Genomic DNA, 26,978 nt, shown 5'->3' with positions numbered 1-26,978 from the left:
AAACAAGTTGTTTTGCGCTGTCAGTTTATTAAAAATAAAGAAGAAAACATTCTAACGGTTTTCAAATGTTATGAAATATCAATAAAAATGTTCACTTAGACGCGATTATTTTTTTCCCGACAACATCGGTAATATTTACTTCTTTGGAAATGTAACATCTTGCGGAATTTCGAATACGTCATTGGGAATTACCTGCGTAACCCATAATGCATTGCGGTAAGCACGTTGTTCTCGCAATATGTGTGCTGCTGAAACTGAAACAAGTAGCATCGCGGATGAGAAATGGATAATTTCTTGATTAAAACTGGCACAGCAGGCCCTGAAAAACCTATGGAAGCGTATTAAGGCCACAGTGAAAAAATTACGGACAGTGAAGACAAAAAAAAATGTAAATGTCGAGATTAAAGTTGACATGTTGACTTTATTCTCGACATTTCCACTTTATTCTCGACATTTACATCGAAATTAAAGTCGACATTTCCACTTTATTCTCGTAGTTTATTTTGTCAGTAGAATGTCACAAACTAAATTTCATCTTAAAATGAATGTTTCATTTACTAGATTTTCTCAAACCCTATCATAAATTAATGCAGCACATTATACGCTTTATATTAAGTGTTCCCCGACCCAGTTGTTAATCTCTGCGTGCTTCTTAAACTGACTTCCTTTTGCACTGAGGAAGCACCGGCAGCAATCGCCGCACATTGACTTCATGATTCCTGCTCAATGAACATTCAGAATACTAAGATAAATACTTGACATCTTTTTCACGATGAAATGCATTAAAGCACATATTAGACATGGGTGGCGGGGGGCATAGTGGCGTGGCTGTAGTGCCGCTCCCTTGCATTAAGGGGTCCTCAGGTCTACGTTCAGTGTAGAGAATTTTCTGGCAGGTGTGACGAGGCTCCAAAAAACTGGATATTTGAATGGGTATCGCACAGGTTTAACTGAAATATTGTGTAAATGTTAGGTTCGTGATATGGAGGTCGGAGACACAAACGCAGAATTCTCCATATAACCAATCACCACACGATAAACGTCTTTGTGAAATTAAAACTAGTTATAAACCTAGACCTCAGAGTTTTCAGAACTTTAAAAAAAAATTTCGTTATACAGGTTTATGCCATCCATTCAGAGGCCTAAGCTTATAACTAGTTTTAATTTCACAAATATGTTTATCGTGTGGTGATTGGTTATGTGCAGAAAGAAAAAGGGTAGGAACTAAGGGATTTAGTATGTCAGAGACAGGAGTCTAAAAGTAAGAAAAAATTGGTTCAATTGAAAAAGCGTTTTCTAAAGCTGAACGCTCAGAGTTTGAGTGTTATGCTAATCTGTTCAATACTGATCCTTCAGAAGAGTTTGACCCACGACCAGCTGTGGAATTCTGGCTGTCACCTGGCAACATGCACATCACTCATAAAAAAACAGAAAAGTTATCAACATTCACTTCTGCAGGACCATCAGTCCAGGAACCATGCAGTTCAGCTCAAGCAGAAATGAACAGCATTTAACCCATGTTGTCTGAGATGGTAAAGAATCGTGGGGGGAGAAGATGTTGCAAGACAAAAGCTGAAGAACATGGCAGAAAATGAATCAGGACAGTGTTCTGTTATGTAACTGTAATATATGAAAAAAGAACTAGTGTAGCTATAATGAAGGCATTGTTTATTAGCCAGTTAAAATAAGGGAATCTTTTATATAATGTTCTAGAGCAAGGTGGCAAAATACTACTCCCTGAAAGAACTTTTTTCAGTTTTAAAATGAAAGGCAGTTTTGGTACCGATAAAACAGATCAGAAAAAATAAACTGTTTTTCACTTTTGTTATTTGTTTATGGGCAAGTGAATTTAACTGGCGGACAAGTGGATTGTCTAAGTTTACTTGTCTGTGGACAAGTAGAAACAAATTTGATTTCCACACCCCTGTGTAGGAAGTAAGTAAAAAAATCATGGTAAATAACATTCTATCTTTTATATAAGTAACATATAAATGTTAATGTTTTGGGCACATGCACCGTCTAGATCTAAACACTAGCGTGGAGAGTTGCTCGTGTACAGCAGTATTGTTAGGAGAAATGCTAGGATAGAGTAATGCTTTCCATATATCTGGTACAATATCAGTAAAGTTTCACAAGCTTGCTAGAGGGAGCTGAGCAACTTCATTAAGAAGAATCACTGTCATTTGGAGGAGTCAAGAAAACAATTATCTGACTGCCCCCCACCCCTTTCCTTTGACAAAAGCAGGATTGCTATTCCTGTCAAACAAAACACACCAAAGACTTGGCAAGCCATAGAGCCGTGGGAGAGCTGAATTATTTAAGGCTTCCATGTGAAAATTTCTAAAGGGAAAGCGAACATAAGTACCTTTAATTTGCTCTAATTACACCAGATTTGCACATTAATTGCCTCTGATCATTAAGTAACATTAAGAAATGACAGGCAGTCACCTTCTGATTTCTGCATCACTCTAAACACTACAGAGAAAAAGCTAAACCCTTAAAAGGTAAAACAGAATTTTACGCATTCTCTACATAGGTGTTAACAGCTGAGACTATTACTAAGTGGATTTTAAAAACTTAATGATGCCATATCACCCAGTGCAGCCCAATGAGTTCCATCTACACCATTTATCTTTCTAAGACACAGTTCTAATATTCAATCAAGAAATACCCTTCACTACCTAAGTAAATCCCCAAAAATGTTATAATTTAATGTTAATATGACATAATTTCTTATTGTTTTGTAAAGCATTTTGATATTCAGTGTAATTCCTGCTTTTCTTAGTGTCTGACTGACTTTGGCCTTTGTTGATAATCAATACAAAACAATTTTACAGGACATTATTGTTGTTGTGATAGAATTAATTTCCTTGCAACACTTCTCAGGATAAAGTAGGTTTAAAAAATGGCTGCATGATGATGATGATTATTATTAAATGCAAATGATTTTCATTTGTTTATGTTGTTCACTCAAGAATTATATTTTTTGTTTTTCATCAGTTGTATCTTGAAGCTTCAGTTTTTTTATGTGTTATGAGAAGAATATTATGCGTTATGAGATTTTCAGTACAACATCACAACACAATGTGAATTGGAACAATGTTTGTTGCAAGATGCTGCTCATCAGGAGGTTTGCAGCATAAAACACATAAAATCATAGCCTTCTTGATTTTTTTTTAGCTGTTACAGTCAAGCCATTAAATGTTCATATACAGTGTATAAGATATCAACACACGTTGTATGTATGGTCAAGATTAGAGGAAGAAAACACTAGCAAAGTGAAAAAGTTTAACTATTTATTAACTTAACAGATAAGTGTATTAGTTTCAGCACACATTGTAAGCATTTCAGCACTTGTTATATGTGCTGTGAGGACTGAATTAAGCCAAAAATGGAACCTCATAGAAAATAAATAACAGTGTGAATTACACATACAGTCAATTTAAACGCTAGCATTTTTTTGTACCCTAGGTGAAGATATAAATATCAATCCCTTTTTTTGGGGGGGTTATTCAGTGTGTGTGGTTTAGGGTTTAATAAATAAGGAGAAGCTTTCTGGTTCCCCCTTGGTGTTATACATAAGTAGGCAAGGGTTGTTGGTGTGCCATTGTGATCTGTGAGGTTTATTACAAGCAAATTATTTTATTAAAAATATCCATACTTACCTGTGATAGGGTAAACATTAAAAGGAGATGAAATGAGTCAAGTGTTACACAATGCTGAAGTGCTTATATGCCCTGTTCAGTAACGATCAATAATATGGCCAAAATCACTGACAGCTATTTCAAGGTTACCCATACATACTGCAAAGCAAGCAACCTCTGCAAGCAACTTGAACTCTGGCAGGTCATTAAAGGAGAGTAGGCAGGTTTGTGTGCTATTCATGCTAGACCAGAATAACATTGCTTCCATGTTTGGTTGTGGTATGTTAATCCTTTTCATCTTGTTTCTTTTCCCTTGTCAAAACACTTCGTTATTCACTTGTCCATTCACACGATTGGTGAGTGGAGCTGTTGTACTAGGTGTTCTAATCATGGCCTGTCTACGCTGAGCAAGAAAAAAAGACAGGGTGTCTTAAAATAGCCCTTTCATGATAGCATTATTATTGATAAATATCAAGAAATAAAAAAAAAAAACTACCTGTGGTGCAAAGCATTAGGTTTCTTTTGTTGTATGTTAACATTTCTCTACCTTGTAAACATGCATATTTATTTTAATTTATATTGATTATCTTGTTAGAACATTAGAACAATCTAGAAGAGAATAGGTCATTCAGCCCAACAAAGCACGCCAGACCAATCCACCTAATTCTTCTAAAAAAAACATTAAGTCAAGTTTTGAAAGTCACTAAAGTTTTGCTGTCTACCACCTTATACTTGGTAGCTTATTCCAAGTGTCTATGGTTCTTTATGTTAAGAAAAACTTCCTAATGTTTGTGCGAAATTTCCCCTTAACAAGTTTCCAACTGTGTCCCCATGTTCTAGATGAACCCATTTTAAAATGACAGGCTCGATCTACTGTAATAATTTCCTTCTTAATTTTAAACACTTCAATCCTGTCACCTCTTAATCTTCTTTTGCTTAAACTGAAAAGGCTCAGCTCTTTCAATCTTTCTTCATAATTCATCCCGGTAGCCCTGGAATCAGCCTAGTCTCTCTTCTCTCTAGCATTGCTATATCCTTTTTGTAGCCTGGAGACCAAAACTGCACACAGTACTCCAGTACACTGGCCTCTAAAGTGTATTATAAAGCTTGAGCATAACCTCCTTGGACTTATACTCCACACATCGTGCTATATAACCTAACATTCTGTTTGCCTTCTTAATGGCTCCTGGACACTGTAGGGAAGTTGATAGCACAGACTGCACTACGACTCCTAAATCCTACTCATAAGGTGTACTCTCGATTTTTAGACCTCCCATTGTGTATTTAAACCAAACATTTTTATTTCCTATGTGTAATACCTAACATTTACTGATATTAAATTTCATCTGTCACAAATCTGCCCAAGCCTGTATGCTGTACGAGTCCTTCTGCAATGATTTAATTGATTCCAAATTATCTGCCAATCCATCTATCTTGGTATCTTCTGCAAACTTAACCATCTTGTTAATTATATTCCTATACAAATCATTTATATATTTTAAAATAGCAGCAGTCCTAGCACTGATAAGTTCCAGTTCTGATAAGGTTCCCCACACCATAACTCTCTGCTTCCTATGTCTGAGCCAATTCTGCACCCATCTACAAGCATCACCCTGAACTCCCAGTTCTATTAGTTTGATGCCCAACCTCTCATGTGGCACCTTATCAAATGCTTTCTGAAAGTCAAGATACATATCATATGTTCCACTTTGATCTTATCCTTTTGTTGCTTCCTCATAGAATTCCAGCATGTTAGTAAAACATGATCTCCCCATTCTGAACTGATGCTGACTTTTCAGAAACCTCCTGTACTTGCCATGTGATGCTCAATATAATTCTTAAAAATTCCTTCCATAAATTATCCTGTGATGTACGTTAAGCTTACTGACCTATAGTTGCTTGGATCTACCCAGTCACCCTTTTTATATAACAGGATAATATTTGCCAATTTCCAGTCCTTTGGAATCTCCCCAGTGCACAGTGACTCCCTAAAAACATGTGTCAAGGATTTATATATGTACTTTCTAGCCTCCTTAAGCACTCGAGGGTAAATACAGGGAGATTCACTCGAAAGAGGTCCTGAATTTTCTGTTGTAACTCCTGTTAGGATGAAGCAATCTGAACCAAAAAAATATGTGATATACCTTGACATATGTGTAATCGATTGCATTACATGTGATGATGGAAGTGGTTTTCGTTTTCTGCCAAACACACTTCGATATGGCTCTCCATGATCCTGAATGCTTTGGCAAGCGTCTCAAGGGGAATAGCAGCAATTTCTCATTGAAATTTTCCTTCAAATCTTCCACAGTGCAAGGCTTGTTCTGATAGACTTTTCCTTTGAACATACCCCAAAGGAAGAAGTCTGGTGGTGTCAGATTTGGTGACCGTGGTGGCCAAAGCCCCTTTGAAATTACCCTGTTGCCGAAGAAGGACTTCATTTCTGCCATGTTCCTTGCCAATGTGTGATACGTTGCTCCATCTTGCTGGAAGTATCCTTCCGTTAAGTCATGATCATCCAGTTGATTCTGACATTATTTAAACGAATTGGTGAACCAATAGGTTTGCACCATGAAGACATGCTGCTCAATACTGTACACCACCATCCTGATGAGAAGTTGAGTGACTGAGTGAAGGGGTACAGGCGGTATGCACCCAGAAGTATCTAACAGAGATTAAACATCGCGTCGGCTGTCCGGCACCTACCTCATTGCTCCGATGCAAGGACGTCCCAGCTTTTTCGAAGCTCCATATACTAAGGTGCACATTGCACATTGTTTCAATCAGAATGCTTCTTCCTAGTGAGAGTTATTACAGAATATTTGGGACATCTTTCGAGTGAATGTCCCTGTATTATCTGGTCCTGGTGAATTGTGTGATTTCAACTTATTTAATCTGAGCAGTACTCATCTTAGTACAATTTCCAAATCCTTCAGTACCTCCCTTAGTAGTCCTGTTTACCACTGGAAGGTTATCCACTTCCTCACTTGTGAAGAACTCATCACTATTCACATAAGACAATGAAGAAGGTTAATAGGGTGTTAAGTGACATAGCACAATATGCAGAATAAAATAAAGTGAAGTTATGCTTAGTCTGTATTTATTTAGTCAATATTAGTTCTCATCTGTTGTAATGCATGCAATTCTTGGACACAAAACAAAAAACACAAAGTGCTGCCAGAGAAATAACAAGAATAACTAAAATAATTCCAAGAAAAAACAAAGCAGCGGAACCTTTTCACTTTAAGCAGACTAAGATTAAGTGGTAATATGAAAGATGTTTTTAGAATTATGAAGGGAATTCCATTTGTTATTTTCTTTATACAGAGAATTAGGGATACATGGAATAAGTTATAAATTAAAGTGATTGATGAATGTAATTTGGAGGCCATTAAAATCTTTTTTTTTTTTTTTAAAGGTTTAGATTTAGGTGAATAAAGAATTGCAAGCTTTGTTTGGCTAAATTGTATTGTCATACCAAATTGTTCTAATTTTAACACAAGATGCAACAACATTGTAATATGACTACATTTGAATCTGAGGGTTTGTGTGGTAGAAAAAAAAGCAACATATGGTGAAAGTTCATTGTTTTTAACAATTTGACTGACAGCAGCAGGCAACAAAATTAGATAGTCTATACTTGCTACCCTTTTAAAACAAAGATGCTGTTGTAGTATGTGACAACAACTTGTGTTGTGGAGTACCTCTTCAACACAGAAGTAGACTTCTTAAAATATTTTTGTTTTTCTCACACTTGCAACTAAAAATATTTAAAACATTTTAATGTGGTTTGGTCACAGCAGGTGTATAAATATTTCAACAATTTTAATATAAAAGCAGAAATGTTTTTGACACATCCATTCAGGCAACTGCATTATACAATCATTATGAAATCCCAATATGAAAAAAAGATCATAGTGAAGAAATATTTCTGAAATAAAGTTAATTATATTGTTATTATGTTTCACTGGTGAAATCTTCTTTTCTCATTTATCAAGGGAAAATGCTTGATTCACATGTACCTTTTATGATTTTAAAAATCCTTATTCAGTCATTGTTCCTTCCCTTCTCAAAAACTAAGAGACAGCTTCTTTAGTCTTTATCAGAAACTTTTAGTAAATTAATTTCTTCAACTGAACTTTTATTAACAGCTTTAAGTATAATTACTTTTGTGCACGTTTATGAAGTGCACAATCCAGATCACACAGAAATACTACAAAATTAGGATGGAGTGGTAGCTCTGAAGCTAAGGATCTGTGCTGGTATCCTGAAGGTTGCCGGTTTGAATCCCTGTAACTGCCAAAAGAGATCCTACTCTGCTGGGCCCTTGAGCAAGGCCCTTAACCTTCAATTGCTCCAGGAGGTGCTGTACAATGGCTGACCCTGCGCTCTGACCCCAAGGGGTATGTGAAAACTAACATTTCCTAATACGAGAAATTGTATAAGGCGAAATAAAGAACACACACAAAAAATTTAGGCCTTACAGTTACATTGAAAGTTTTGTAAATTTATGCTTAAAATGCTTTACATGACCTTATAAATCCTATTACTTGTATACATGTCATCAACTAAATCAAATAAGTAAAATAAATCTAAATAATACCTACTGCTTTAGATATTGGGAGGTATTAAGTTTTTATATTTTTTTATTTACAAAATCGCTGTTTGCATACTATGTTCTAGAAAGTTTGTCACGGTCAACACCCACCAAAAAAATGTCTCCTTTTTAAACTTTACTTTAAATTATATATATTTACACTATAGATTCCATTATTTTACTATGAGCAGATTTGTCAATTTATCTCTATTTATGTGCAATGGAATAGCACTTTCAGTACCACTTATATCCTAAGTGGATGATGAAAGGTTTCAAAAATGCTGTCCTTCATTTTTTGCAGTACTGCTATTAAAATTCCATCAAGCCTGAGAGTTTGGTTTATCTTTAAGGCGCTTTGTGCTCATAACATGGCTGTTTCTTCTATTTTACCATTATTTAAATCAATGGCATTCCACTCATTGCTCCCATAGCAAAATCTAGATATTTAGCTTATTTTATGTTACTAATCATTTTAATTTGTTTTATGTTGACATTTTCTAATCATTATAATTAAACATTATAAGTTCTGCTTCCATAAGCTTTTTCTTTTTTTTTTTTTTTTTATTTTATTAATTTTATTACAATCAATACATAGCAATCAAGTTTTACAAAAAAAAAAAAAAAGAATTATGCTAAGAACAGATCGATCCCCACCCTTGAGAGAGAGAGCAAGCCAAACGGTGTAAAATTTAAGGCTTTTAAAAATACCTAAATCAACAAATTCTCTGTGCTTTATAAACTCATTTCAAAATATTACTGATTAGATCCTGCCATGTTTTGAAAAAAGTCTGCACAGATCCTCTAACTGAGTATTTGATTTTTTCCAATTTTAAATAATATAACACATCAGTTTCCCACTGACTTAAAAGAGGAGAGTTTGGGTTCTTCCAGTTTATCAGAATAAGTCTGCGTGCCAAAAGTGTAGTGAATGCAATCACAATTTGTTTGTCTTTCTCCACTTTAAGACCCTCTGGAAGAACCCCAAACACAGCTGTTAATGGGTTAGGAGGGATTGTGAGTCCAAGACTGTCTGAGAGGTAATTAAAAATTTTTGTCCAGAATAATGTTAATTTGGAGCAGGCCCAGAACATGTGACCTAGTGAGGCTGGGGCTTTTGCAGCGTTCACAGGTTGGATCATGCCCTGGAAACATTTTGAGAGTTTTAGTCGAGACAGATGTGCTCGATATATAATTTTGAGTTGTATAATTGTATGCTTTGCATATGGAGCTTGAGTGAATTCTCTGCATTGCTACTTTCCACTCCTTTTCTGATATATTAATTGAGAGGTCATTTTCCCAGTGTCCTCTTGGATCTTTGAAAGGAAGGGATTGTAAAAGGATTTTATATATTGTAGAGATGGAGTCTAACTCCTTGAAATTGAGCAATAATTTTTCCAGCGTGGATGAGGGTGCAAGATGAGGAAAATCTGGAAGGTTCTGTTTAACAAAGTTCCTGATTTGAAGATAGTGAAAGAAATTTGTAGCTGGAATGTTAAATTTGGAATGTAATTGTTCATAGGATGCAAAGACGTTGTCTATATAAAGATCTCTAAGCAAGTTAATTCCAAATTTTTCCAGATATTAAAACTGCATATGTTTGTGAGGGTTGAAAGAGGTGGTTCTTTTGCAGGGTGCCACAGAAAGAAGCTTCTCCGTCTTAAAATGCTTTCTACATTGGTTCCAGATTCTAAGTGAGTGGAGCACAATTGGGTTATTAGTGTATTGCCGATAACGTGTGTTTATTGGAGCACAAAGCAAGGAATACAAAGAAGTACTGCAGGATTTTACTTCTATTGCGGTCCATGCCTGTGTATGTTCTTCTATTTGTGTCCAGGTTCTTATCGACTGTATATTTGCCCAGTAATAAAACTGGAAGTTAGGTAGAGCCATGCCGCCTTCTGCCTTTTGTCTTTGTAGGGTCGCTCTTTTGATGCGTGGATGTTTAGAATTCCAAATAAATGAGGTTATTGTTGAATCTAATTGCTTAAAAACGATTTATTAATGTATATTGGTATGTTTTGAAATAAAAAGGAGCTTAGGAAGAATATTCATCTTAACAGTGTTAATTCTTCCAGCTAGTGTGAGATGAAGGGTTGACCATCTATGCAAGTCTTGTTTAATTTTTTACATGCAGACACGAAATTTTGTTGATAAAGAGCTTTATGTTTACTTGTGATGTTTACCCCGAGGTATTTAAACTGTTCTGCAATGATAAAAGGAAGGGTGTCTAATCTAATATTATATGCTTGCGAATTCACCGGAAAGAGTACACTTTTATTCAGATTAATTCTGAGACCAGAGAGCTTTTGAAATTCTGTGAGTGCTGCTAAGACTGCAGGCACAGAATTTTCTGGGTCCGATATATACAGTACCATGTCATCTGCATATAATGAGATTTTCTGTTCCAGTCCTTCTCTGCTAATCCCCTTTATCTGATCAGTATTTCGACAATGTATTGCCAGTGGTTCAATGGCAATTGCAAACAGCAGTGGTGACAAAGGGCATCCTTGTCTTGTGCCACGTTCTAGTTTAAAGTAGTCTGAGCAAATGTTATTGATGCAAACTGAAGCTTCTGGGTTAGTATACAGTAATTTAATCCATGCACAAATGTTGGGCCAAACCCAAACTTCTCCAAAATAGTAAAAGGTATTTCCATTCAATCATGTCGAATGCTTTTTCTGCATCCAATGATAATAATATTTCTGGGGTGTTTGATTTAGTTGGTGAGTATATTACATTAAACAGGCGTCGAAGATTTGAAGATAAGTGTCGGCCCCTAATAAATCCAGTTTGGTCTTGTGATATTACTGAGGGAGCACTTTCTCCATCCTTCTAGCTATGATTTTAGAGAGTATTTTAACGTCGTTATTCAGAAGTGAAATTGGTCTGTATGATGCACATTGTAATAAGTCCTTATTTTGTTTTGGAAAGACAGTGATTAGTGCTTGGCGAAAGGTTTGTGGAAGAGATTGGTTATCTCTGGCTTCTGTAAATGTTACTAATAGGAGGGAGCTAGCTGAGCGGAGAATTTCTTGTAAAACTCTGCAGGGTAGCCGTCAGGGCCTGCTGCTTTTCCACCTTGGAGTGACTTTATAGCATCCAGTAATTCTGATAATGACAGAGGTTTATCGAGCTCCTCCACACTAATAGCGTCAATTTGTGGTATCTGTAATTTATCCAGAAATGCATTAGATTGTATATTGTCTTCTTTAAACTCAGTAGTATATAGGGATTTATAGTAGTCTCTAAAAGTGTACATTATATTTTTGTGTTCGATGATTTTATCTCCGTTCGTGTTAGTAATTACGAGATTGCGCTATGCATATCTTGCTTGTGAATTTGTTGCGCTAAAAGCTTATTAGCTTTCTCTCCATGTTCATAATAATGATGTCTGGATTTGTAAATTAGTTGTTCGGTTTCTTTAGTTGTCAAGAGGTTTAATTCTGAATGTAGAGCCTGCCTCCTCTTATGTAGAGTCTCGCTTGGTAGTCTGGCATGTTCTTCATCTATTTTAGTAATTTCGCTTTTATCTCTGCTACTTTCTTCGCTCGGATTTATTTCTGTGGGAAAGATATGAGATAATCTGTCCTCTTAAGAAGGCCTTAAGAGTTTCCCAGAGTATTCCTGCAGAGATCTCAGGGGATGTATTTGTCTCTAGAAAGAATTCGATTTGTTTGGATATAAATTCAGTACAATTCTCGTCAGCTAATAGAAGCGGATTGAGGCGCCATCTGCGGGGTGAGTGTATGGGGCTTAGTAATTTCAGCTCCAAGATCATCGGAGCATGGTCTGAAATAACAATAGCATCGTATTTACAAGATTTAATCTTAGGCAAGAAGTTATTATCTATAAAGAAGTAATCAATCCTTGAGTAGCAATGATGTACTGGTGAGTAGAAAGAATATGTTCTTGAATTTGGGTTTAAAACCTCCAGGGATCTGATAAGTTGTGATCAGTTATAAACTTTGTAATTATCTTTGCGGTGTTAGTTGCGTTCCCCTGTGGAGGAAGTCTTATCTAAAAGTGGATTTAGAACACAATTAAAGTCCCCAGCCATTATAAGTTTATGAGTGTTCAGATTGGGAATGGATGCAAATAAATTTTGTATAAATTCCTTATCATCAACATTAGGTGCATAAACATTTATCAAAATCATTTTACAGTTAGATAAGTCTCCCATGACCATCACATATCTCCCTTCAGGATCCAATACTACATCTGATGCTACAAATGGTACTGTTCTATGTATGAGAATTCCCACCCCTCTAGTTTTCTTTGTAAAACTAGAATGGAACATTTGGCCAGTCCAGTCTTTTTGCAGCCGGAACTGATCCTTACTTAGTAAGTGGGTTTCCTGTAAAAATACTATTTTAGCATTTAGACCTGTTAGGTGAGAAAGTACTTTCTTTCTCTTTAATTCGTGATTCAGGCCTTTAACATTCCAGCTTACGAAGTTAACTGTCCCATCATGGAGACACTGATTCTGAGTTTTTGGTGTCATATTATAGTCTTAACTGGAAGTGAAATAGTTTAGGTCTTAATTTCCTATTCCCCCAAGAGTTGTTGCCATGCAGCTTATTATTACGTTGATAGTTATAATTATAAAGATTGAGATGATAGATTAGATATAGATCAAGCCTGCTCTCTTTCTCTTCCCCTTAACCCCCACCCTCCTTTTTGCCTCCCCAGGTGAGGCTAAAACCCACTTCATGCAGTCCCAGTCCTCTGACATACCCAGAGACAGAGCACGTCCAAAGCACATCAAGCCCCCATGCAGTGGCGCTTTAAGGTTAAAAGATAGAGATATCTGTTACCAATATAGTCTTTAAAAGAGGAAAAAAAAAAAAAAAGAAAAGAATTTTGCACTTAATATATATACATATATATATATATACACACATATACATACATATATACATATATATATATACATACACATACACATATACATATAATCTTCATCAATTTTAGTGCATTAAGATGATATCCCCAGATAATAAACCCAGGTGATGGTGTTAAAGATGTGTCCAAAACAAGCATAACAAGTCTTAATGCAGTAATAGCAATAACAGCAAACCAAGGGTATGATATTGAACAGTCTCATTTAGGGTACACATGAAATAATTAGAAAAGAAAAAAAAAAAAAGCTTTTTCAAATATCCTATATAAAATTCTTATTATTACTTTTCACCTTCATATTTTACTCTTTAACAATAACTTGCTGTAAGTGGATCTACTGTAATTCCCCTCGATGAAGTTCCATAATTTCTCCTCTAAGGTAAATGATTTCTCATTTACTATTTGGTTTATTGTTGAACTTCAGAATGTATGGTATTAAGTAAAAAGAAGAAATGAAAAATATATTTACCTGAAAGTACAACACTTCGAACATCTGCTGTGCTTATTTATTTTTGTTTTGTGTATAAAATGTAAATATCATTATCCGCTGAGATAAAAATTGTAGTGACCACTGATAGTAACAAGTAAAAAAAAAATAAAATTATAATAAATAAAACTCCACTGACTGATATTTCATTTATATACACACAAGCTATCTAATTAAATACACTGTCCCATGAACTTTTTATATGTACCTTATGCACATTTTGTACATATACACACATATAAATATAAAATCAAGGGGGGATAAAAGGTTTTTGAGCCTGAAACTGAAAGGGATATTCTAGAATGCCGATTTTGTGAGCACACAAAATTTAACTCCTGTATAATAAAGTATGTCAATTACATGTTTCAAGTATTTGAGGTTTAGAATGTATGTGTCCTGTTTCAGAACAAAGTCAAGATTCATGCCAAAAACTGCAAGATCGAGCATTACTGAATTTCAGGTGCAAGAGAGCATTATTCCTTCAGGTATTTGTTTTTGCCCAGTTAATATTTACTAGGACCAGTCATATGCCACAGTCAACAGATGGGTTGCAAAATTATGTCAAACAGAATGTGTCTTAAAGATGAGCCAAGGCCTTCCACATTGATAACAGACAAAAATGTAGTCCCCATGGTGTGAACAGTAATGGGTAATGGAAAAGTGATTACTCATGAGAAAGTAGACACTATAAGGATTAGTTATTAGTAAGTCATTCTCCCAGAACAATTTAAATAATCCTAGTCTGTGATTATTAGTTGCTGAGGTTGTTGACTGCTGAGACAAAAGCATCATCGCACCCAGTATTCCAAGGGGAATCTGAAGCCAAAGAATTCATACAGGGAAGCAATTAAAGAAGTGTTTCATAACTGGTAAGTGAAACATGAAAATGCCACTATGACCAAACAACTGAGAAAACTGAAGTCTGACAATTTACCATTATCACACAATTTAGATTCTAGGCGAGTTTTGACAACATCACGGCACAATTTTTTTGCTATTGAGAGTATAGTCCATACCCATAAATTATGTTAATATCTGCATGATTTCCTTTGGTGTATAAACCAATTAATTAAGAAAAACAGTAAAGGAAAATCTTGCCCACCCCCTTTTTGCTTCATGACAATGCATCTGCTGCAAAAACTGCTTTGTGAAACTAAGGACCCTACCACTGCTGCACTTCAAGGAAGCTTCAGCAACACCCCTGCCAACTTACTCAATGTTAGGACTTTTAAATTGGACCTCTATAACCAGCCATCTCCAGACATCCTCACATGCCCTGCCAGCACATAAAGTAGACAATGGCAAGTGCACTAAAAGTGCCTCAAATAACAAAGACAGAGTAAAGAGAATGACAGAAAGAGGGTCCTGATTGCTAAAGTAGCATTTACCTTTATATTATTTAATGGAGGTCACCTCATCCAGCAGAGCCTGTTGTGAACAGTACTCTTATTATTCTTGTTGTGATTGGTTTTATTATATTGGTTATTTCATCACTATTGCTGCATTGACATAGTGCTATAAGAGGAATGACCTTTTGTCAATTTATGAAGGTAAAAATCCCTGCTGAACATAATTGATAAAGCCTAAATCATATCAAAGTAAATTCATAATATATTTAGATGTCTTCATAAATTCAAAAACTATTGCTCAGAAATATATCTTGGTATCGTTTACATTAATTGCAAAACTAAACCATGTTCACACAAATTACATGCATCTATAAGAAATTATGCAAGAAAGTGGCGTTCCTATGGGGCTCTGCAAGTTTCAGTAAATGAGAAACATTAGTTGTCAAATGGGAAACAACTCTAAATGGGTCACTAACCCATCACAAGACCTATGGTCACACATGTTCATATTAAAAAGTCAATTATGTCATTATTATGTCAAGCTAATTTTCAGCCCACAATCAATAACAGTTATGTTGGAATAAGCTTGTTGGAGGAAGATAAAGATTTCCTTTTAATTAGGGAGTGTGCTCAGGTGAAACAATTTTTTATCACATAATTGTGTTTGACCATCATAATGATAACTGAAATCACAAAATCAGCCTAATCAAAGTTTACATACCCTTGAATGTTGGGGCTGATAATATATACACAAGTTGACATGCACCGGCTCAAATTAAAGGTAATAAAGGGAGAGTGTGTATATCTGTAACTTCTTTAATTGTAATCAGTGTCTGTTATAAATAGTCCATTTAAATTCATTCAGAGCTGCAGTGACTTTGTGAACGGTCAAAGGACCTATGAGAAAAGGTTATTGAATTGTAAAAATCATGAAAAAGATATCCAGAGATCTGAAATTGCCTGTCAGTACTGTTTCACTAATATGAAGAAATTCTATAAGTAAGCAGCTAAAGTTTACGATTAAAGAAGTCCAGATTAGTGATAAAACTAAATGAAATGGGAATTCAAGGCTAGGCGTGTTGGTGTTTACAAAATTGGCTCAATCATGGGAGGCAAAAAGTAACATTTCTGTTAGGTGTGGTTAAAAGTTGTGTCCCTCTGGGATCAGTGCTGCAGACACTGCTCTTTTTATTATACATACTGCAAATGACTTACTTAAGAGTATACACAACAAGCTGGTTAAGTTTGTAGATAATACCAAACTAGGTGAAAGGGCAGATACATGCAGAATCAGCTAAATTGTTATAGAAGGACTTGTATAGCATAGAGGCCTAGGTATAACACATATGAAGTAGAAATGTTAGATCTGAATAAACAATGGAAGGGTTAAAACGTGAAATTAAAACTCATATGAAGTATCTAGAAGTCACAAAGGACTTGTCACTATCTACACCAAGACATTGTATAAAACCAATCAAGAAGGTTAGTAAGATGTTAAATTATATATCACTGGTTGTACATTACAACTCAAGGGAGGTTACGCTTAATTTATGTAATACATTAGTGAGGCTTCACCTGAAGGCCTGTATATAGTTTGTTATGTTTATTACAAAAAACATAGACGGGGATAAATCTTTTCAGTTTAAGTTAACAGAGATTAACAGGTGACAATTTAGAAGTGATTAAAATAGCAATGACACAAGCTCCCTCAACCCCTCATTATTAAAACTACTTGGAGCTTACAATACTGCCTATTTCATATTAGCTCAGCTGGTATAAATTTCTGATATGAATCTGAACACTGCTTTTACACTAAATAAGTAATAAAAACCAAGATTTATTTAAAAAAAAAACAGATTAATTAAAATCACCTCTGCATTAAAATTCAACTACAAATAGACCAATATGCCCCACACTTACCTTCTGCTAGAAATTGATCCTAAGGTCTTTTGATGCATTTTTTCTTTCTCAGCAAATGGAACTTTAGCACTTATTTCTTCAAGGTCAATGGCAGATTCACAACATCTAAATAACAGAAAAAAAAAATCAACTCAATATCAATCATTATATAATTTATGCCTTACTGATTTTTGTGTTGCTGAAATTTATTTTCTTTACATTAAGGAAACATTTTTTATATGCTGCAACCTTATAAGCTGATATTGTTTAAAAAAAAAAGGAAAAATAAGAAATAAACTGAAACATTTTTCACTCATGATTTTCTGTACATAAGGTAAAGGTTTTGTTTACCAGCACATTTCAACTTCAGGCTTTAGAATTATGCCTTGATATACAATAAGTGTGAAGAATGCCAGTTTCCCCTGTCACCACAAACGCTGTTTAAATAGCCTCCATCACAAGTAGCAATAGATGACTTCTGTCACGGATAATGGTAATGATGGCTAAAATATTTTATTTGGGAAGAAAAAAGTCAAAACAATTAAATCAAGATGACCTCAAAAATACAATGTTCACAAAAGTCTACAAAACGTTTTACATTATTATAAGAGAAGACAGTACTGATAGATTTTCTAGTTTATGCTTAATTGCAAAAAGCTGTCTATATAAGCAACACCCCCAGCATTACATCAATTTACAGAGGTAGACCCTTTCTTTATTTGTATAGTTTTGTGCCACTTTGTCAATTGCTGCTTTGAATTGTAAAAATAAAGGTTCAAAATGTAAATGCTTTCTTTTGCCAGACTAAAAGTTATTGAGATGCAGTTAAAGCACAATAAACACTTTATGTATATATAGCCTTTCTTAGTGTATCATATGCTAAACAATTAACATGAACAAATATATTTTATTTGTCTTCAATGAGAGAAAAAAATTTACAGAAGCTCAAGGAAAAAAATATAATTATAAACACTATAATAAAAAAACAACAAACAACAATGTTTCAAACCCATAAGGAATTGTCAATGACAGGATTACAGGTGACAGTATGATGATGAGACGTGTCCAGATGTACCATATGTTTAAAATGATTTACATGTATTACATTTACTATACTATATATACATTTATACATAGTGTATATTTATCTATAAATAATGTAAAGTTAAATGACTCAGTGACTTGCTCATTTGTCAACAAAAACACTATTTCCCATTTAGTTAAAAAGATTAAATTTGGTAATATCGCACATCTAGATCAGTAGGTATCCACTATGAAAAGACATTTTGATATATCAAAACTTGTAAATACACAATAGAAAAACTAAATACCCTAATATCTTAAAAATGCCTTGAAGGATTTAACTGGAATATGGTGATGTTATAGAAAAAAAGAAAATTAGCTGACATTTTTTTTTCTTTCAGTATTTGTCAATAAAAATGTGCAGCAAGGGGGCTATTCTAATGTACTGAGTTATGGGACTTGCTGTGTATGCAAATGAAGGCTGCTGGCATGCTGGCAGCACTAGCAATCCGTTGGAAGGAGTACCAAGAAGGTTACCTGTACAAGTAAAACAGAAGGGATTTCATATACTAACATCAACACGCTCCCATCCCAAGCTCCTTGATATAATAAAGCAGATACATTACGAACTCCAAGACTAAAATGTCATGTAAAATTTTTAATGCATTTTGAGGGGGAACAAGACATCGAAACACAGTACCTAAGGGTATGGTTTCACTTCAACAACTGGATGAGATGATACCACTACAGTAAACAACCCCCAAATTAAAAGGTTCAATTTAATGCACTGACTAAATGTGCCAGGGCTGTGGAGACGGAGTCAGAGACAATTTTAGGTACCTGGAGTCAGGGTCAGAGTTGGCAAAAATGTACTGACTCTGACTCCTAATAAATTTAAATTGTAATGGAAAAAAAATACAGCAAGTTCAAATGTCCCATTTCACAAACAATCGTCATAATTAAGTACTTACCTGATGTAAGAATATAGCCCAGTGCATAGTTGTGTTACTACTTGTGTGAAGTTCAGCTGAGCTATTATACAACCTGACATTCACATATTGTAATCTGGATTATGGTACATTACAAAAAGTGTTTTCATTTAATTTCAGATATAATGAGTTTAACAAGTTCATTTGCGTGTAAAAAAGTGTAATGATGTAGGTGTGTGCTATGGTCTGATGTGTGTTCTAGGGTTATTGTCTTTTGTTTAAACTGGCCAATATGGTAGAGAGTCAGCTTCCTAGCCCTTCCTGGCCAGTAAGTTCTGTGGTGAAATGAAATGTTCTTTTGCCTTCCTTTAATCAACATGGAAAATATATTAGCACTAGCAGAATACCTGCGCTTCGCAGCGGAGAAGTAGTGTGTTAAAAGAAGGTACGAAAAAGAAAAGGAAAAATTTTAAAAATAACGTAACATGATTGTTAATGTAATTGTTTTGTCATTGATATGAGTGTTGTTCTCATATCTATCTATCTATCTCTATATATATCTATCTATCTCTATATATATATATATATATATAGTTCTCATATCTATCTATATATATATATATATATATATATCTCTATCTATCTATATATATATATATATATATATACCCGCGCTTGGCAGCGGAGAAGTAGTGTGTTAAAGAAGGAAAGAGAACGAAAAGGAAACATTTTGAAAATAACGTAACATGATTGTCAATGTAATTGTTTTGTCACTGTTATGAGTGTCGCTGTGATATATATATATATAGCAAAATACCCGCTTAGCGATGTCATGTGTTAAAGAAGTTATGAAAAGAAAAGGAAACATTTTAAAAATAATGTAACATGATTGTCAAAGTAATTGTTTTGTGTATTTGGCGGCAGCGTCACAAAGTTTTTTTCGTCTAGCTGCATCAGAAAATGTACCACGACATCTGACACGCCTCCTTTTCACTGTTTTCTCACAGCTTGGATTGCTGCTGTCATATATACACACACACACACACATACATACATATATATACATATATACACATACATATCTTCATATCTACATATGTGTGTGTAAATATATATATATATATATATAATGTAGATAGGGGTGTGTGTGTGTATATATATATATATACATACATACATATATATACACATACATATACTTGTGTGTATGTTTGTATGTGTCTATATGTGTGTGTATAGCTTTGGTCACTGAGTGCAAGGGAAAAATAATAAAATATAGTCTATAAGTTATTAAACAGTAAAACATTAACGCGTTTTAAGAAGTACAGGTACATTGAGCACTACTGGAGTGGTTATGGTAAACTACATTTTAAAGACTGTGTAACACAACAGGTAAGTAACTAACAGCAGCTAAAATGTATATGGATCATCTCTCGTAGTAGATCCCTTTTGAAAGGCGCTACACGACGGTTGTGGTATAGAAATTACATTTTCTATGTGAACGTTCAAATTTGTGCCTCTGGTAATGTGCCTTACCGGCATTTAAAGAAAATTAGAAAAATTGTGTCCTCTGCAGTGTTAAGAGAGAAAGGCTTTGGTTTGGGATAAAAGGAAAAAAGGTGTAAAGAAAGGAAAGTTGCCTTTTTCTTTTATATAGTATAGAGAGATGTGTTCGCTGACGTTATGATAAGCCCTTTTGGGGACAGTCGCGTGGGTCTTGTGTAGACTGGTGAGATGTCCCGCCATTAATCGGCTGTGATGGCACTGTCAGTCCTCCACTCGTGTGCGTGTCTTCATAATCCGAGGTGAGGACCTCATAATCGCATACGCAAAAAGAAAGTGTGAATCGCCTTAATATTATTTTGCCGTGGTGTAGAAAAGGGGTCCCGTGTTTGCACTTGCCTGGGCTAGAGCACAGGGGGAGGATGAAAAAAATTAAAAGTGCTCACTGTGTCTTAAGGCAGAAGCGTAGTCAGCGTCTCAAAGGCCGGCACAGCTATGCACGCGCGCTGGCTGCTCGACTTTTGCAGGGCAGGAGACCCCAGTTTTTGCAGACATGTTCATGATATCAAAAGTCTCAGCGTTCTTTGGAGGTCATTCATATATTATATGATATATATATATATATATATATATATATATATATATCAAAATACCCGCTACCGCAGCGGAGAAGTAGTGTGTTAAAGAAGCAATGAAAAGAAAAGGAAACATTTTAATAATAACGTAACCTGATTGACATTGTCATGAGTGTTGCTGTCATATATATGCCTGCCTAAATAAGTCACCCTCGCTTTGCTCTTACTTTATTTACCGTTCATTTAATCATGGCTAATGGCGGAAAAATTATAAAATGGAAGGAGGATGGCTTTACCAAAACAATTATTGATGGCGAATCGATTATTCATAAAGCTTGAATTGGTGATCTGTTTTTCTGTGTTAACCTCATATTTTTTCATACTTCTTCTCAAACTAAGGTGGTGCGAGGGTAAAATGAATCGGGATCGCTGATCAATGTAATCGTGTACCAGGAAATCATGCATTGACAAAAGCTCCCCTTTGCTTGTAATGCAAAGTGTGATTAAATGCATTCTTTTTTAACGCGTTATGGAGCACATGCATCGAAGCTTCTCAGCTGTGCTTGTGCTAAGAAAAGGAAAGATTTTAAAAATAACGTAACACGGTTGTCAATGTTACCTTTTGTAAGTAGTGCCTGGAGGATTCAGTGTGGAGAAACTCCAGAGACAGCGTGTGTATTAACTTGTGGATTTTTCTGTGAGTATTTGGTGGCAGTCTGACGAAGTTGCTTCGGAAGACGGCGTTAGCCATGAGCTCAGCTCAGAGCGAAATGAGATGAATGGGAGGGAGATGATGACGTGAGTCCCCCACCCGCCTTAACTGTCAATCCCCCACAAACACAGTCTCTTGGAATTTGCATAAGCACACCCCTTCACCTACAATTTTAACTTAGTTACAAAGTGATCAAAACTCGTTTATATCCTGCGTCCTCTCATTAAACTTGTATCCCGCATTACCTGTGGGCATGTGAAACACCAGCGGTAGCCTGTCTACGAACGTAATTTAAAGTTTAGGTTTACACCTTGCTTTCTTTCCGAGGTAGCAGCACTCATGAATATGGTAGTATATGTCACTTGCTCGCTTCTTATTGTTTCGCTGCCTTCTCAATTATATAATGCATGTTTTCTTAAGCGCTTTTTGGAGGTCTTCCTGGTTTTCTACGCACTGCGTTGACAGTCAGTTCACGTGATTACGTGGGAGGCGTGATGATGTCACACGAAACTCCGCCACCCCACGTCATTCCAGTTAATGGAGAAAAATACCTTCCAGTTATGACAATTAGGCGTAGAATTTTGAAATGAAACCTGCCCAACGTTTGTATGTAAGCTGTAAGGAATGAGCCTTCCACGGGACGGGACAGGACGCGAGCGAGCGAGCGAGCGAGTGAGTGTGTGAGTGAGTGAGTGCTTTGCCTTTTATTAGTATAGATAATAAATACAGAGGAGTCGGAGTCAGAAGTACCAGAAACTAAGGAGTCGAAATTGAAGGATTTATCTACAGACTCCACAGCTCTGAAATGTGCAGCATCTAAATAACATTGCTATGTGTATTAAGAAGAAAGATAAAGTACAACATGATTCAATGTTACAACTTTATTGTTTGATTATGGCTAGGGTAAAAAGAAAAAAAAACAACAGAAGCTATAACATACAACTGATGAAAAATGTGAAAAGTAATGCTAGACTAAAATTTTATTTAAAAGTTGAGTGAACTTTCTTCTTTCGGCTGCTCTCATTAGGGGTTGCCACAGCAGATCATCTTCTTCCATATCTTTCTGTCCTCTGCATCTTGTTTTGTTACACTCATTACCTGCATGTCCTCTCTCACCACATCCATAAACCTCCTCTTAGGCCTTCCTCTTTTCCTCTTACCTGGCAGCTCTATCCTAAACATCTTTTTTCCAATATACTCAGCATCTCTCCTCTGCACATAACCAAACCAACATGAGTGAATGATGTGAGCAAATTAAAATTGCAAACATAATAATAATAATAATAATAATAATAATAATAATAATAATAATAATAATAATATTATGCCTTCAGAAGTTTAACTTCTACTTCCATGTGGCACAGGCTGGGCAAACAGAAAACAAGTTATGCAGGTGACTAACAAGGCCATTGACAACTACATTTACAATGACTGAACAATTAAGCAGATTAAAATATTGCATCGGTCATCACGTGGGTAAAAATGGGCCACATCCCTCAGTACAGAACCAAGTTAAGGTCAAAAGGTATGAGACTGGAACAAACTCTACCCAACAAGCAAATAATGATTACCATACTGTGGACATTCCTCAAAGAGGCCCTCATGCTGCACCATCTCAAAATCCCACTAAAGTCAATCTACAGAAAAGGACAAAGGAAAAGTATAAAGAAGTTATGGAAACCTTCTACACTGCTTCCCTCAGACCAAAACCATCCATAATTCTTTTTTTTATAATTTTATTGAAATCACACAACATTCCATACAAATAGATCAATTTTACAAGAATAGGATTGACCCTACCCCTGGGAAAGAGAGCATAGGCAGCAGAATAAAACTTAAAGCTAGTAAAAATAAATAATTAGATAAATTAATAAGTGAATATAGTTAAATGGAGAAGAAAAAGAAATGGGGAGAGACTCTGTTTCCTCAGTGCTTTAAAAGCTTGTTCTAAAATGTTATTGATTATATCTTGCCAGGTTTTGACAAGTTTCTGCACAGATCCTCTAAGTGAGAATTACACTTTTTTTCCAATTTCAAATAATATATAACATCAGTTACCCACTGACTTAAAAGAGGAGAGTTGGGATTCTTCCAGTTTAGCAAGATAGGTGGTTTTCGTGCCAATAGTGTAGTAAAAGCAATCACACTTTGTTTGTCCTTCTCCACTTTAAGCCCATCTGGGAGTACACCACACACAGCTGTTAATGGGTTAGGAGGTATTGTGACACTAAGGCTGTCTGAAAGGCATATAAAACGTTTGGTCCAGAATGATGTTAATTTGGTGCAGGCCCAAAACATGTGACCCAGTGAGGCTAGAACTTGACTGCAGTGCTCACAGGTTGGATCTTGCCCTGGAAACATTTTGGACAGTTTTAAACGAGACAGATGTGCTTGGTATATAATTCTGAGTTGAATAATTGCATGCTTTGCGCATATGGAGCTCGAGTGAATTCTCTGCATTGCTAACTTCCACTCCTTTTCTGAGATGTTGAGTGAGAGATCCTTTTCCCACTGTCCTCTTGGATCATTGAAAGGGAGAGACCATCCATAATTCAAGGCAACTATGACATCTGGCTTGCCAATAACCCCACAAACAGACTGAACCTAAATGCCTATAAACTAGCAAATCTCTGCCATTATATCATCTATAAGAAAAGACTCACCAAAATGGAGCTGACAACCATCCAAAACGTGATGAAATAGATGTGAACACAGGCCCAGAAGAGAAAAATGAAGACAAGAGTCATGAAAATGAAAAAAATAACGAGTCAGGCAACCAAGAACCACCAAACAAGGATAAACAAGATAAAATGAATGCAATGATAGGAAGAAAACTTAAAAAAAAAATGAAACAGCCAAAGACACTGCAATAGGTCAGAGACCACAAATCCTAAAGATAAAAAGTAATCAGCACTCAAAATCAGCCATAGTAACGGCAAAGTGGTCAGTACGAGAAAAGACCAACTCCTAGAAATACTATCCCTCACAGATATTAACCAGCTACTCCTTGCAGCTGCCCTCTGCCATTACTGAATCAAAAGGCATTAAATAAAAGAGGATGTACAGACCAAGAAAAGACAATCAACCAAAATGGAAAAGGAAAACTGAATTCAAAATACACAAAATCAAGGGAATTATTTCTACACTACATGAGATCAAAAATGTGAAACCAGTTAATGAAAAAATGAAAATGAAATGACATCAAATAAAAAGACAAAATACCAACAGCCACTGAAAAATTGAAACAACATCTACAAGCAAAAGACCGACAAATGAAAAGGTTCAATAAGAGGCAGAAGTTCTTTCACTAGAGCAAAACTTACAAAGAAAACTCTTAGAAATTGTATAGAGAACTTGGGAAAATCTCGACTGAGATTAAAGAACGCTCTAAATTTGATGAACTACAGAATATCTGGAGCAACGTCTGGGAAAAACAAATAAGTTGCAACACAAATGCTGAATGGATAAATAAAAACAGATAACATCCAAACCAACCAACAAAAATAGCCATAAATAACCCTAGAAGTAACAAAAATGGAAATACAGAAGTCCACTAACTGGAGAACCCTGGGAATAATGGGATAGCAAACATCTGGATCAAAAACTTGCGATCCTTACATTAAGATCTGACAGATGCCTACACCAAGTGCATCAGCAACCCAGACACCTGCCCAGAAAGGCTCACAACTGGTACTACTTACCTTCTTCGCAACAAAGAAGACAACAAAAATCTTAAACTCTTTCACTCTATCAAATGTGTCTCTACAACCAATAAGATCTTAATATCCGTCATCACCGAGAGAGTTTATAAAAATCTGGAAGAAAATAACCAAATTCTCATGGAACAAAGAAGATGTAAAAAAAGAAGCTATGGCTGCAAAGGCAAGTTTTTAATAAACAAGACCATTATTGAGCAAGTGAAAATGACAAAGAAAAACCTGACAACATCCTGGATAGAATACAAGAAGACGTTTGACTCTGTACCCGATGACTGGTTACTGAAATGCCTTGACATCTTTAAAATATCACCAATACTCAGCCAGTTTTTAACAGCAAATATCTGAAACAGATCAACATCAATATCAGTATATTTCAAGGAGATTCTCTCTCCCCTACTATTTTGCATAGTTCTTCCTCCATTATCCTATCTCCTCAACAATACCAGATATGGCTATACAACAGGCTCATTTACCATTAATCAACTAATCTATATTGATGATCTGACAAACATTTGCCAAGAATGACCATGAACAAACTAGCCTTTTAACCATCATAAAGGGCTATAGTGGCCACATCAAAATTGAGTTCAGACTAGACTAAATTTGCCAAACCCACACTGAAAAAAAAAAAAACGCACCACCACCAAAAAATCCACATTGATTTAGACATCATCACCCAAGACCTAGAACATGAAGGCACATACACATACATGGGAGTGAATGAAGTCGACGGGATACAACATACCAAAATGAAAGACAAGATCAGAAAGGAGTACAATCAAAGAATACAAATGGTAACAAAATCTGAAGTCATTGCAGTCAACTGAATAGAAGCCATCAACACCCTGGCTATACCAGTCATAACTTACAGCTTCAACATTGTCATTTGGAAACTAGAAGAGATCAGAAAACAGAAAACAGAAAAACAAGAAAAATACTCACCTTAAAAAAGATGCACCACCCAAAATCAGAAATGAGGGTACCATAGGCCTAATCCAACTGGAACCCACTTGCAAAACAATAACAACAGGCCTAGGGACTTTTGTTAACACCAAAAATGACCCCCTCGTCAAGATTGCTATAAAGCATGAAAAGCAAAAAAGAAAAAGTACTCCATAGCTGGCCAAGCTGCAATCTTCAGAAGAGAATTCTCACTGAAACACCACATCCTCTAAATTAAGGTCTAACAATACACACCCAAAAAGTCATACAAAAAGCAAAGCATTATGACCAAGAACAAATGAAACAAATATGGAAAGAGAAACAAATGCACAAGCAATACCCAAAAAAACCTGGAAAAAAGATATAGAGAAAGAGGGCTTTGCCATCGCTGCCCAAGACCAACTACTACCAGAGCAAAATCCTCAAAGATGGCACAGAGCCAGCGTGTAGGATAGGTGGTCAATTCCAGGAAACCATTGACCACTTTGCATCAAGATGCCCTGAACTGGTGAACACTGAATACCTTCATAGACAAAATAAGGCTGCCATATACCTGCACTGGACATTCACAAAGAATTCAACATCAACACAAAAGCATGAGCATAAGCCCCAAACAGTAACAGAAAAATATAACATCACAATCCTATATGACATGTCAATACAGACCGATCATGAGCTAAAGGCTAACAGACCAGGTATC

General features: G+C 35.6%; 1 protein-coding gene across 3 annotated transcripts in view; it reads right to left on the bottom strand.

Annotated features, from left to right (window-relative positions):
* kiaa1328 (KIAA1328 ortholog) overlaps positions 1–26,978 on the bottom strand; it is a 348,340-nt gene that overhangs the window by 140,317 nt on the left and 181,045 nt on the right. For all 3 annotated transcript variants that reach the window (XM_039759112.1, XM_039759111.1, XM_039759113.1), the window contains one exon: positions 16,897–17,001. In XM_039759112.1, the coding sequence (XP_039615046.1) occupies positions 16,897–17,001 (105 nt within the window). The remainder of the gene's footprint in view (positions 1–16,896; positions 17,002–26,978) is intronic.

Source organism: Polypterus senegalus, chromosome 7 (genome assembly GCF_016835505.1).
Source record: "Polypterus senegalus isolate Bchr_013 chromosome 7, ASM1683550v1, whole genome shotgun sequence".
NCBI classification, from domain to species: domain Eukaryota; kingdom Metazoa; phylum Chordata; class Cladistia; order Polypteriformes; family Polypteridae; genus Polypterus; species Polypterus senegalus.
The sequence above is the reverse complement of the archived record's forward strand: the minus strand, read 5'-3'. Positions and strand labels throughout refer to the sequence as shown.